The sequence below is a fragment of the Zonotrichia albicollis genome, chromosome 10, assembly GCF_047830755.1.
Source record: "Zonotrichia albicollis isolate bZonAlb1 chromosome 10, bZonAlb1.hap1, whole genome shotgun sequence".
In the NCBI taxonomy this organism is placed as follows: Eukaryota; Metazoa; Chordata; class Aves; order Passeriformes; family Passerellidae; genus Zonotrichia; species Zonotrichia albicollis.
The window spans coordinates 11,324,970-11,337,783 of record NC_133828.1 but is presented as its reverse complement, the minus strand read 5'-3'; the positions used below and the strand labels follow the sequence as shown (position 1 = coordinate 11,337,783).

Sequence of the window (12,814 nt, the reverse complement as noted above, 5' to 3'; positions counted from 1 at the left end):
ACCTACTGAAAGTCTCATTCTTGCTTTGTTTTTCTTGTAGAACAAAAAATGGGGTAAAAATATAAACTCTATCCTAAACAAAATGTATTTGGTTGTTTTTTCTCTTCCTTCTCTCATATCTGAATCATCCTCAGGCCCTGAGAGAGGCTTTTAGCATTTGATAAATTTGATGCCCAAGTGTGTTAAGAGCTTGAAAATTCTTTTTATTTCAAAAAGAGAGGAAGAAAGTATACGATATATTATATATTATATATTATATATTATATATTATATATTATATATTATATATTATATATTATATATTATATATTATATATTATATATTATATATTATATATTATATATATTTGTATAATAATTTGACAGTAATTATTCTATGTTAATTATAATATTTAATATCCATTGATAAGACCCATGTGCCAGTTATAACAAAGCAGGGTTGGGGTCAGGATAAGTCAGTAATGAAACCTGAAAACTTCACTTTGCCAGAGTGAGAGGCTTCTCTTGCTGGGTGGTTTTCCTTGATAGTAAATGTTTCCTCTTCCAAATGAATTTGTGAAACTTTGTAATTTCATCCTCAACACCTGATGGTGAAATTGGCCAGAAACCAAACAGAAACACAAGTGAGAAGCTTCTCTGTCATTTTTCAAGTTAATTGCACACAGAAGAAAAAGCAGATAAAGCAGAAGCAAAGCCCATAAGTGAGATTGAAAGCTGCTCTGAAATTCCTGCATGCTTGTCACCATGTGTAGCAAATCAGTGCTTAAAGAGAAGCTGAATTTTTCCTCTAGATGGAAAAAATCATTTTAGTGCTGTGGTGAAAGTCCTGGTGAAAAGGAAGATTTGTATTGCCCTTCCTAGGCAGGTCAGGCTCATAACTAAGAAATTGAAATGTTGTGAATGCAGGTAGAGGAGTGAACAGGTGAGGTGTTTGTATAAATACCAGGCACCAAACCACAGCTGGGGCTCAGTAAAACCTCACACTGACAAAATCCAGAGTGCTTGGGCTTGGAAGGGACCTTAAAGCTCATCCCATTCCCTCCCTGCCATGGGCAGGGACACCTTCCCCTAGAGCAGGCTGCTCCAAAAGCCATCCAGCCTGGCCTGGAGCACTTCCAGGGATGGCACAGCCACAGCTTTTCCATTTCTAGAAGTTATTTTAATTATAAGAGATGAATGTGGTGATTGGAGCATCATAATTCCAATGAAGTGGAGGCATTCTTTCAGCATCTGCTCTGAAACACTTTGGATTGTCAGATCCCTCAACGTATCAAACCCTGGAAATGTCTGGCATTCTATGGAAAAACTAAAATAACTGAATTGCTTTCTGCCTGTTAGAGAATGCATTCTATGTATAGTATCTGCAATCAACTTACACAAGAGTCTCTGCATTAAAATAGCTGCAGTTATTTTTAAAAGCAGAAAATCATCTTCATCAGTGCTTTCCCCTCACATACAGCTCATGCTGTGGTATGTGTTGGTTTGATAATCATCCCTGGATTGAAACATTCTCAATAGTTAACTGTGTCAAGTGTAGCAGTTTTGGGCAGGAAATGTGGAGTTTTTCTGTGCTTTATGTTATGGACTGCAGTTACTGCAGTTACTCTGGGCCATGTTATTAATGATAGATCCTAATTAAGTCTAGCCCTACTTGATGTCCCCTCTACTACACATGTGGATAGGAAAAATTGTGTTTTCTCCAGATTGATGTTCTTCTAGTAAATTGTTGTCACTTAAGCTGCAGGTTGGGTCAGCTGGAGTTTCAGAAGGTTTTACACTTACTGCAATCATGCAGTTCCCACTTCATGAGATGCTTTTTGAAAGATCTCTTTATTTAAAAAGACAAAAAATTCCTCAGAGCTTTCTGCCATGCAGGAGTTACAGGATGAGGAGGTATTTGTTGAAATGAGAGCTGAGCAGCTGACTGGTCACATCAGGGCTGTTTTGGTTACTGAAGGTTCAAAAGCAGTGATTGTGCCCTCTGCCCATGGAACCCAGGCTGATCTCTGATTTGGAATCATAGGCTGAGGGATCTCCTTAGATCTGGGGAAAGATTCTGTTTAATGATCATTAAACCCCTCAGAAAGGTTCTGAGGGGTTTAATGATAATTTTTAATCTGTAGAAGAAAGAGGGTGCTGCTCTAATAACAAATTACCAGCAAATGGGGAGTATGGAGCCAAAGGACACTTCTGTGTCAGTAGTGGTGTTCACAGCAGTCTAAGAACAAGGGAAGAGATGAGAATCTTGACTCCATATTTCGGAAGGCTGATTTGTTATTTTATGATATATTAAAAGAAAATTATCTACTAAAACTGTGCTAAAGAATAGAAGAAAGGATTTCATCAAAAGGCTAGCAAGGAAAAGGAATGGAATGATAATGAAATCTTGTGACTGCTCACAGCCTTGACACAGGTGGCTGCCATTGGTCATCGTGTAAAAACAATTCACAGTTCTCCAAATCACATTGCAAAGCAGCAAAACATGGAGAGAAGCTTCTCAGGAGAAAAGAAAAATCCTAATGAAAGGATTGTTCAGAAAATATGTGTGTGACATGTGTGTTCCCTGCTTTCCTGCCAGAGTGCTGAGAGGTGCAGGTGTCTCCTCATCCTGGCTGTGGTGTTCCAGCTGGAGCTGTGCCAGCACAGCCCTGGGGCCATGAGCCTTAGCTCATGCTCAGGTGCTCTGGCACTGAATATTTTTCTGACTTTATTTAGTGTGTTAACTTTCCCCCACTTGGAATTTCCCAGTCAGGTGGATGGAGAGGCAAATGGAAGCGCTGCCACACAGTTTGATAAGGAACAGGCAAAAAGCTTTTTTTGCTTTTGTCATATGGAGACAAACTGCAGCCACAAGATGTTATTCTGAACGTTGCACAAGTAGTAATGGCATATTTTATCTTTTGAGAGGCACAGGAATGAGATGAGCAGCACACTTAAGGTGGAATGGGCTTGTCCAGGTTATCATCCTGTTCCTGGGGTCTCTGCACTGAACAAGGATTGAATTTCCTTGCATATAAACTTGCCATGTTCATTAAACAACTGCATAACCTCTGTGATCTAATCACCTACTGTAATTTAAAAATGACTTAATGCATGTCAGCCTGGGAATTGCTAAAACCTTACAGTTAAGCTATTTCTCTTTAACCCTGTCCTGTCATTTCAGTAGCAGAAGCTGCTGCTGCTGGGGAGTTTCTGTGCTTTGCTGTGTGAGTTGTTTCAGCTGACTCCTTCCAGAGGAAGGTGTGATTGTGAAATGATGCTTCAAGGAGCTTTTTACATTGTTTTCATTCAGATTATTACTTTTCTGAGCAAGACATCAGCTTATTTCTCAGTTCTGCTCTGATCCCCAATATATCTCCTCCTCATTACTGCTGAGGTTGGGATCTGAAAGGTCCAGAAATGCCTGAACACCTCAATGGTTTCCACTTGCAAATTGCTCAGCAGCTTCACTGGGCTTAATATGTACCATAAAATGGGACATCTATTCTGGATTGTGCATCTAGGAAATTCTGTATTTTTCTATATTAATATTAAAATTCAAGATATATATATATATAGATATATAGATATATATATTTGTGTATACATATTTGTATAATACAATATTTATAAATATAGTAATAGAATACAATCATACAAATGTAATATTTATTATTTTATAATGCAATAGATTTTTATATTTATATATGGATTTATATATTTATATATTTTATATCCTATATATTTTTATATATGAGATATAAATTTTATATCCTATGTAGATATATCTTTTATATATATATATATCTTTATATATATTTTTAAAATTTTTTAGTATGTTTTTTATATGGAAGTTTTTCCTCCAGAGCAGCCAGACTAAAACTCTCTCCCTTTCTTATCTTTACCTGTAGGAAGCTGAAGTCCTTTCAGAGAATAGAGGGTGATGATCCTCTCTTTGCTAATTAGCTATCCCTCCCCAGAACACCCTTTTTTGGATTGGTTTGTGCCAGTTTTGGTGAGGGATGGGTTACCCTGCAAGGCTGTCTCTTCACCAGAGATGAACATGCTCTAAAATGCATCAGGGAATAAAAAAAGGGTTCAATGCTGAGCCTGTCACAAGCATTTCTGTCACTTGTGCTGCTGGAGGAGAAGAATTCAGGTGTTTTGACAGAGGTTGGGCTCAGATGGGGAGTTCTGTAATGACACTGTGGAGAAGGTAATTTTAGACAGACATCCCAACTCCTGGGGTTTAAAATTCCATTACCTGGATATAAATAGTGCAAGAATTAGATCTTATCTTGCAATTACTTCCTGATGGTTTCTTGTGAGGTTTCTGCCAAAGACAATTGAAGCAGAAGTTGCTCTGTGTAATGTGTGTGTCTTTCTTTTGCAGTTTATTGAGAGAACACTCAATTGATGGCACTGGCTGGGCCCCAACTAGAACCTTAAAGGTACTGTTACCTTTTGGATGTTTCCTTCTAAATAAATCTTAAAAAACCCTTTTTTGGCCTTGGAAAGAAACAGCTGATGTGGTTTGCTCAAGAGCAGGTTTTTGAGATGAGGATTTTTTGTCTTTGGTACAGTGCTGACTGTAGAAATGTTTTGGGAATTTTGGGGTGACTGCACAAATCCTGCTCTGCTCCAAGGTTTTGGAGGTTGGGATTACCCTGAGGACCCACACTCTGGGAGGTGTGCTGGTTTTCACCAGGCAGCAAACACAAGAGCAATCCATAACCCTGGTAATTTCCATGGGATTGATACTCCTGACAAAATCCCTGCAGAGCCCTGAGCAGGACATTTATCTTCCTCTTGCTGTTCCCAGGAATGCTGCCAAAGTTGTTTCTTGCAGAGCTTTAACTGCATTAGGTGGATAAAGGGTACACATCAGGTGTTTGTCTCTTTCAAAAAACAAATTGAAAATGACCTTTATCTGATACTTGGTTTGCTCTTTGCCGCTGTGAATGAGATTTGTGACTTTCTTCATCTGTAAAATCTCTGCTGAGGTGAGCATGTGACTTTCTGGAAGCAAAATGAGTGTTTTGTTTTGTGGATTTTCTTAAGCACTCTTTCCCTATTGCTTTTTCATCACTTGGTGTGATTTTGTTTTGCCCTTTGTGTTTCCTGTTTTCACCTCAGGTTAAATCAAGACACTGAGTAATTTAAGTTAATTAGTTCTGTTCTTGTCCCTGTGTTTTCATTCAGAGAAAGTTTTAAGCTTAAAAATTAGTACAAAAGAAAGGAGCTTTTTCTGTGATTGTTGAAATGAAAGATTCAGCAAGAGAAAAGGAAGCAGTAGCTTAACTTCAAGAAGAGAAAAATCAGATTGGATTTTAAAGTTTTTGAACATTGAAGCACCACAGTTGTGAGCTCACTATTTACAGCTTTTCATCACCACCAGGGGAGCAGTGAGAATTTGCACAGAAGCTCTGTGGGCTGGAATCCATTCTTGGCCTGTTATGGACTTGAAAATCAGGATTTAATTTGTGAATTATATGAAGCCAGCCTGGTTTTCTGGAGGAATAGCACCCAGCCCTGCCCAGTAAAGCACTCTGAACTACTCCTAAAGAATTAAATTGGGAGTGGCCATGTCCTCCTGCCACTAAAACTGTTCCAGGGGCATTAGAGAAGCCATTCAAATAGAAAATACACATGCACAAGCCAGCTGCATGTGTGGGGCTTGTGTGCTTTAGAAGGCTCAAGTTTTTGGTTGGGTCTCATTTTGGAGCCATTGTGGTGACAGCAGAGCTCTTATATGTAAAATCCTTCAAAATAACTGCTGTGACCTTTTAAATATTTTTTTTATTATCAAATGAGTAGAAACATGAAAAAATTGCTGAAATAAAAATGAAAATCTGTTAAATTGTCTGGAAAACTTACCTGATAAAATGTATTTTTTACAGTGTGGAGGATTCTTAAGAGAGGAAGACCTAACTCAGTTTTGTTTCCCAACATTTTTTTGCACTTGCTGTCATCTCATCCATGATTGAATTCTTAGGTTACCAAGAGTTGAGCTTTATCTGTTTTCCCTTCTTTGTGCTTGGGAACACATTTCCATGGACCACTGTGAAGAGCAGCCTGTGTGTGAGAGAGGGAAATAAAGAATGTGCTGCTATTTCTGAATTCCTGCATGAGATGCTGTTTGGAAATCAGGCTCTGAGCAGAGTTGGGCTCTTCTCCTGAACAGATTTAAAACATTACCCTGCCAGCCTGTCTATATATACACCTTTAAAATCACTTTCTTTTTATTCATAGAAACACTCCAGAATCCCAAACCCTTAGATAATTTCTGGTAGTGATTGGTCTCCAGGCTGTGGATTGTGTGAACACTGCTGCAGTGTTTCTTAGCTGATTTTTGTGTTCCTTCTTGTGATTTTTGTGTTCCTTCTGCTCCTTTGGGGCTAAACCTGAATTAGCAACAGGAGCTTATTTACCTTTCAGTCTCCATTCTGTCACATTGTGCATCATTTTATTGCACACTTTTCTCTCCAAAGCAGCTTATTCACAAAGCTGGAGACTGCTGCAGTTACTTTGGGCCCTGCTCAGAGTGTCTGAACTTGCTTTTCTCCTCTTTTTAGGTGTGATGGTTAAATTGAAGTTTCCCAGGCAGAAAGCAAATAGATGGCTTTAATTCCATTCTGTTCTCAGGGTTATTTTAATGTTGTTGGAAGTACCAGCTTTTAAATACCTCACATGACTTCACACTGCTGCTGTTCCTCTGCTTTGTAGACTTCAGTAATTTCAGTTTCAAACTCCAGAGTGCTGTAGTGGCTCCTGTTAGTCCCCAACATGTGCCTCATTTGCCAGGATTATCACCTGCCTAGCTCAGTTAGTTCTCTTAATATTCCTCAGTTTTGTCCTAAATGCTTGTTTTCATTTTGCTCTGCAAACATCTCAGGTGATTGATTTTAAGACCTGAACAGATGGATGTGTATTTTAAATGCCTGACTGGTTCTAAAAGTCAGGATCCTTCTGCAGTTACCTCTGACTAACTGCAGCTGGAAATGGCTTCATAAATCACTGCCTGATGGATGGACCTTAAAAATAATCAAAGCACACTTGGGCAGCTCTGTGGAGGGCTGAGCATATGAACAGTAAAGCCAGTGTTTAAAAAGGTGTGATGGATGTTAACAGGGAATATTTGTCTTTTTTCTTTTTGTGGCTGTGTTCTCGCAGAGATCAGCTGGGCTGTTCTGGAGCCTTTCCCTGTTTGTTAGGTGTGTGTGCAGTTCAGTTTTTCACTGAGATGGTTCCAAGTGCTGGGTTTGTCATTTTTGTGTTCTGCTCCTGGCTCTCCTGAGAGCAATAAACATCCAGGTAGTCTGAAACTACAGATCTGCAGAGAGCTTTTCATGCCCCCCTGCAGGAAACACAGTTTTCTCAGGAATTTCTCTCCCATAACCCCAGATCCTGATTAATAAATATCTGTCTGTGCTATTAGATTACCTGATCTAAAAGGAATTAAAACTCATTTCCAGTAAACTATTGCTACTTGGAGTTAATCCTTAGGAGCCTTGCTTATTTAATTAATGTTTTAATACTAAATGGCAGCATTTTGTCCTGTTTGGTTCACTGGTTCTGCCCTTGTCTTCAGGCACTGAAATGACTTCATTTGGAATTATCCAAATGTCAAACTCATCTCTTGGAGAAATAAATCAGAAGGTCCTGACTTCATTTTCCCTGTTTACCTCAATGTTTAAGCATCAGCCTGAGGAGTTTTGAAAGTACAAAACTTTCACCTATCATCTCAAGGAAAATAAGATGGTCTGCTGTCAACATCATCTGTAATTAGTGAAGAGGAGTGTTTGGAACAGACAGTAAAGTGACTGTCACTGTCTTGAGCATGAAGGGAAAAAAGAAACCTGCAAGCTTTATGTTAGATTAATTCTTGTTGCTCAGGCTGTTTTTCTCAGCATTATGATAACATTGTACAGCTATTGATTTATTCAAATCCTCTTTTGGAGTTGGTCTTTTTATGTGTCTTCCTCACCTCTGAAAATTGAATAAGCCCCAGATAACAACTTCAGACCCAGTATTTTGAAAAAGAAGCTATGAACTGCTGAAGACAATCTTCTGTGCAGATCTGGCATTCAGGTTTTTTCTTAAAATAAGCTTCAGGAAATATTTTTCCGAAGAGATATTGTGTTGTATTTTGACTATATTATAAATTGGCTTTATCAGTTTTGTAAGAGGTGATTTATTTCTTTCCCCTCCACACATGCCCAGGCTGGTGAAAATATAGAACTGAGTGTCTTCTAATGGCTTTTTTGCTTCAGAAATGCTTAGTAAAATTTTTATTTTCTCTCTTTAATGTCCCTTGGCAAAGCCAAATTTTTGGTTTAGGTAGAGTAGCTGTTATTATGGGCATATGAGTGAGGAGAGCTGAGATAATTGTAATTAACCCATGCTTGTTCTCCCCACACTGCTGATTTCTGAATATTCACTTAGTGTCAGCTTTAATGCACTGAGCAGAGTGCTCTCCAGAGGGTGATGGCTTCAGTGCTGAGATCCCTGTGTTCATTTAAAAGTCCCAGAGAATTCCCCAAGGAACAATTTGGCCAGGATTATCCCCTTGTCCTGCAGTACCCACGGGGACAGGGCTCAAGGAGCCAGGGACAGAGTGAGGGCTGGGAGTGCTCTGCATGCTGGCACCTCCCAGCTGCCCTGCTCTAGGACAGCACTGTGCTCCTGTTTGCTTTCCCCTCCCATATTCCAGTACAAAAGGAATGCTTCTCCAGCCTCCCTCCTGCTTTTGTGTTTGCTAACTGCAGCAGTTTGTGCCTTTGAGGGTCCCCAGAGCCCTGGGGGAGCTGCTGCTGTGTTTGGGTGGGAAGCACAGGCAGGGGTGACAGGCCCATGACAGCTGAGCTGACTTTTTTGGGTGGCTGAAGAGAGGTGCCATTCACTCTGTCACCTTTTTCTAGGTGGAAACAATGTTTTTCAACATTTGCAAGATTAAAGAAGAGCAGGAGAGGAAATATAAAAAGAGATTTTGTTTGTCTCTGGAAGGAAAACATTTTTTTTGATCCCCAGGACAAGTTTTTGGTGGGGATGAGGGATTATTTGGTGGGGTGGGATGAAGTGTGCTTGGTGGTTTTTTAGGCTGCAGTGAGGAGAGGAAGAAACTGAGATTCTTTTTAAGAGATGGTGGAAGAAGGGAAAGGAAGAGGAAAACCACATTGAGGAGGTGAATAGGCAGACAGCACAGCAGAGCTGCCCCAGGAGCTGGCCATGCATGGGCTGGACTAGAGCAAGCTGGACTTTGGAGTGGCATTTCCAGCTCTTTTTAAAACAAACCAAAAAAATTTACTTCAGACATGCTTGTATAAATGACTGCTGCTCCTTTTGTTCATCTGACTGGATTAAATTGTTTGTTTATAAAGAATTGTTTAGCAATGAGTTTTGTTTTGTTCAGTCTGTTAGATCAGAAATGCTTCTTGGATCCCTTAAGGGAATTTCTTAGTTTGGAAGTTTGTTAGATGCTTTTGTCTGGTTTGCTCTCTTCTTCAATTAATGTGTTAAATATACTTTGCCTGTTAAAAGGAAAATCTTAATTTAATCTTAATTAATTCCATACCTCAAAAACATTGAGGTAAACTGGAAAATTTTAATTTAATCTTAATTTGCAATTTCCATGTTTGCTTTCACTCTGCAGAAGTGTTTGTGGTTGTCTTTCTGAGCCCCTTGTGTGTGGCATGGTTTCAGTGGCATTGCTTTTGTGAAGTGGCTCTGAGAACTGTCCCTTGGCAAGATCAGTGACTGAGTTAAGACCTCCTAGAAATGCAAAGCTTTGAGACTCCCTGGCCTCAGGAGAGGCTGTTTCAAAAGCTGCATTGAGGATTTTGAGGATTCTTGAACTTCAGACACTGCTGCAGCAGCAGGTTTTTTCTCCTCGTTTGGCATGCTGTAAATAAATCTGTGGGCAGGGGTTTAGTGTAACTTTTCACTCAGATGCAGCACAGAAATAGTGCAGAATGAAAAGGGACAATTCTAAAGGGGTGTTTACAGCAGTCTGTTGGACTTCTGACTTGCTTGTGTTGACTTCCCCTGCTCCAGCCCAGGATGGTGGCAGTGCCATGGAGCAGAGTGTGCTTCCCTCATTATTCCATGTTCCCCTCACCCACTGTGGATTTAACCAGGTACTGCTGGGCTTGGGAACCCCAGATCTCGATTTCAAACACCATCCCTGCCTCCTCTGAACTTACAATAAATGTGAATTAAGCCCATTTGTATATCCAAGACCTGCCTTGGACTCCCAAATGCATCTGAGCCACAGGTGACATCTGAGCTGATGGCAAAGCTTTGGGACACCACCCAGGGAACAGCCCCAGATACAACAGCTCAAGGAGTTTGGCAGCCCAGGTGTCCTGGTTTGGAAAGCCAGGAGTCTGCTAAGGAAGGCAGGAGCCTCCCCTGAAATGGAGAAAATGAACTCCTCCCCTCCAAATTGCATTAAATTTTAAATTCAGGGACTCTCTGGCAGCTAAAAATATGGGAGCAGGAATAACAGTTCTTTAATAGGGAAGAAAATAAAAGGATAAAATAAGCACTGCAGTACACCAGAACAACACTGCCAGAGTCAGAACCCAACCTAACACCCTGTGGGTCAGGCTGTTGGTGGCAGTCCCATTGGAAATGTGGCTGCAGCCCTCCTGCAGTGTCAGGGGTGGTTCTGTTGGAGCAGGGGGATCTGTAGAGAAGGATGGATTCTTCCTCTGAAGATGCAGTGGAAGGAGAGGCAGCTGCTGTTCCTCTGGGGAATCCCATGGAGAAAGCCGTGCTGGTGTCTCACAAACCTCTGGATTATATCTGGGTAGCAATGCTGGCTCCTCCCTCTGGATTATATCTGGGTAGCAATGCTTGGCTCCTCCCTCTGGGCTCACATCTCCCAATGGGATGCTGCAGTTCTTATCAGCCATGCAGTGACATTCAATAGCTGTTATCAGCAATGTCCCCTCCCAGGGAGGTGTGAATGTGGTCACTCAAAGGCAAACTGCCCACTTGACAAAGGTAATCTGCCACACAGATGGGAATGGAAAACATCTTGCATTGCAGTCTGGAGCACCAGGCTGCAGGTCCAGCACAAAAAGCAGGTTTGGGCCAGAAGCAGAGGCTCTCAGCTTTGCTCTGTGGCTGCACCTCAGCAGCGGTGCCCTTGTCCTCTGCAAGTTTGATGTTACAGCCAGAGGAGAAGTCTGATGAAAAGCAGCTTTGTGAAGGAAACAGCTTTTCAATGTTTGATCTTGTACGAGTGGGGTCTCACTGGAGTGCAGCACTGTCAAGGTGTGCACCATGAACATTCTCTGCTCCTCCCTGTGAAGATCACCTTCAAAAACACCTGCACATGGACTTAACTTGATTTTCAGGCTGTTTAATCCACAAGTTCAGGAAATATTTGAATCCTGATGTTTTATTACACTGAAGGAGAAGAGAAGTTTTGAAGCTGTTAAATCTGACAAGATCTTCAGTGCCTTACCCATCCTTTTGGTTCCTCAGGAACAGCCAAAGCAAGCATCAAGGCTGTGCTTATCTGCCTGCAGCCAGCAGCTCTGCTGAAGTCAGCAATGCAGAGTGATTATTTCTGCAGTTCAACAATATGTTGAGTTTTTCAAATCCCAAATAGTTGCTTCACTTTTGCTCATCTGTTCCATCCCACTTCCCTTTCTCAATATCCTAGGTTTCAATCCAGCCTAGCCTCAAGCTCATCACAAAAAGCAATTGTCCTCTGGTAGTAATTTAGCATTATTTTCTTATGGAGCCATGTAAGGGTGTAAAAGGAATCCAGCAAATCATAAAACTGGAATAGATGGAAACATCAAAAATGGTATTAAGACTTTCACAGGTAAATTATTCAGTAATAACAGTAATCCTGTTATGCTTTTTGGTGTCTAGAAATGGCAGTTGTACTGCATTCTGACAGCTTGTGCCTGTACAAAGGTTTTTGTTGGAGTTTTTTTGTTTGATGTTTCCTTTTTTTATTTAATAGAACTCTGTAAAACCAACTCAAGTGAGTCAAGCACCCCAAAGCTTTAAAACCAGGGTTCAGCAAATAAGAATTTGGGAACAATTGATTATATAATATGAAAATATGATATCACATCTCCATTTTGAGCTGCAGCATTTACTTGTGTGAGGCATTGGAGCTTGTCTTGGACAAGGAGGAGATCTGTCTGGGGAGCTTCTGGCAGAGCAGCACTGCTGAGGGTAAGGAGAACATGAGCTCCTTAGGGTTTTGGAAGGCACTGCCTTGCTCCTGGTTTGTTCCTTCTCAGCCATGCTGGTGCTGGAACGACTGTGGACAGTTTGTACCCCTGGGGATGCAGGTTTGGCACTCAGCACTTAGAAATGGCCAGGCCCCAGAGTCCTCAGGTGACCTTGTACCTGTCCAGGATGGCTTTGATGCTCAGTGTTGTGGTTCTGCAGCTGCAGCCTGCTGTCCCATGGTGTAGCTAGAAGGCAACTTCTAAAAATGTCATTTTGTCCTGCAACTCTGCCTCCCTGAAGGACAGAACAGCCTTGGAGGGCAGCAGGGGAATGGGATCCTGACCTTTGGGGTTGCCCAGAGCTGCTGAGCACCCTCTGATCCTTGGATGTGGGAGAATCAAGTGGAAATTGAGACCTTCCTGCCTTTTGCTGCTCTCCATGCCAACAAACCTTCCTTTAATCTGTGACTTTGGCACATCACTGCATTGTACTAATAATTTACCCCTAGGATTAATACAGGTGTCCTTAATACCATGCTCTGCTGCCCTCTGCTATGCCTGGTGTCTGTGCCAGCAGTTGAACAAGCACAGAAGCTTAAATAAAGTGTGAACCATGATTTCCATCCCTTCTTTGA

At 41.1% G+C, this 12,814-nt stretch overlaps 1 protein-coding gene across 2 annotated transcripts in view; it reads left to right on the top strand.

Annotated features, from left to right (window-relative positions):
* Window positions 1–12,814, top strand: part of UBE2F (ubiquitin conjugating enzyme E2 F (putative)) — a 58,427-nt gene that overhangs the window by 21,418 nt on the left and 24,195 nt on the right. For both annotated transcript variants that reach the window (XM_005486873.4, XM_074548025.1), the window contains exon 7: window positions 4,373–4,430. In XM_005486873.4, coding sequence (XP_005486930.1) covers window positions 4,373–4,430 — 58 coding nt within the window. The remainder of the gene's footprint in view (window positions 1–4,372; window positions 4,431–12,814) is intronic.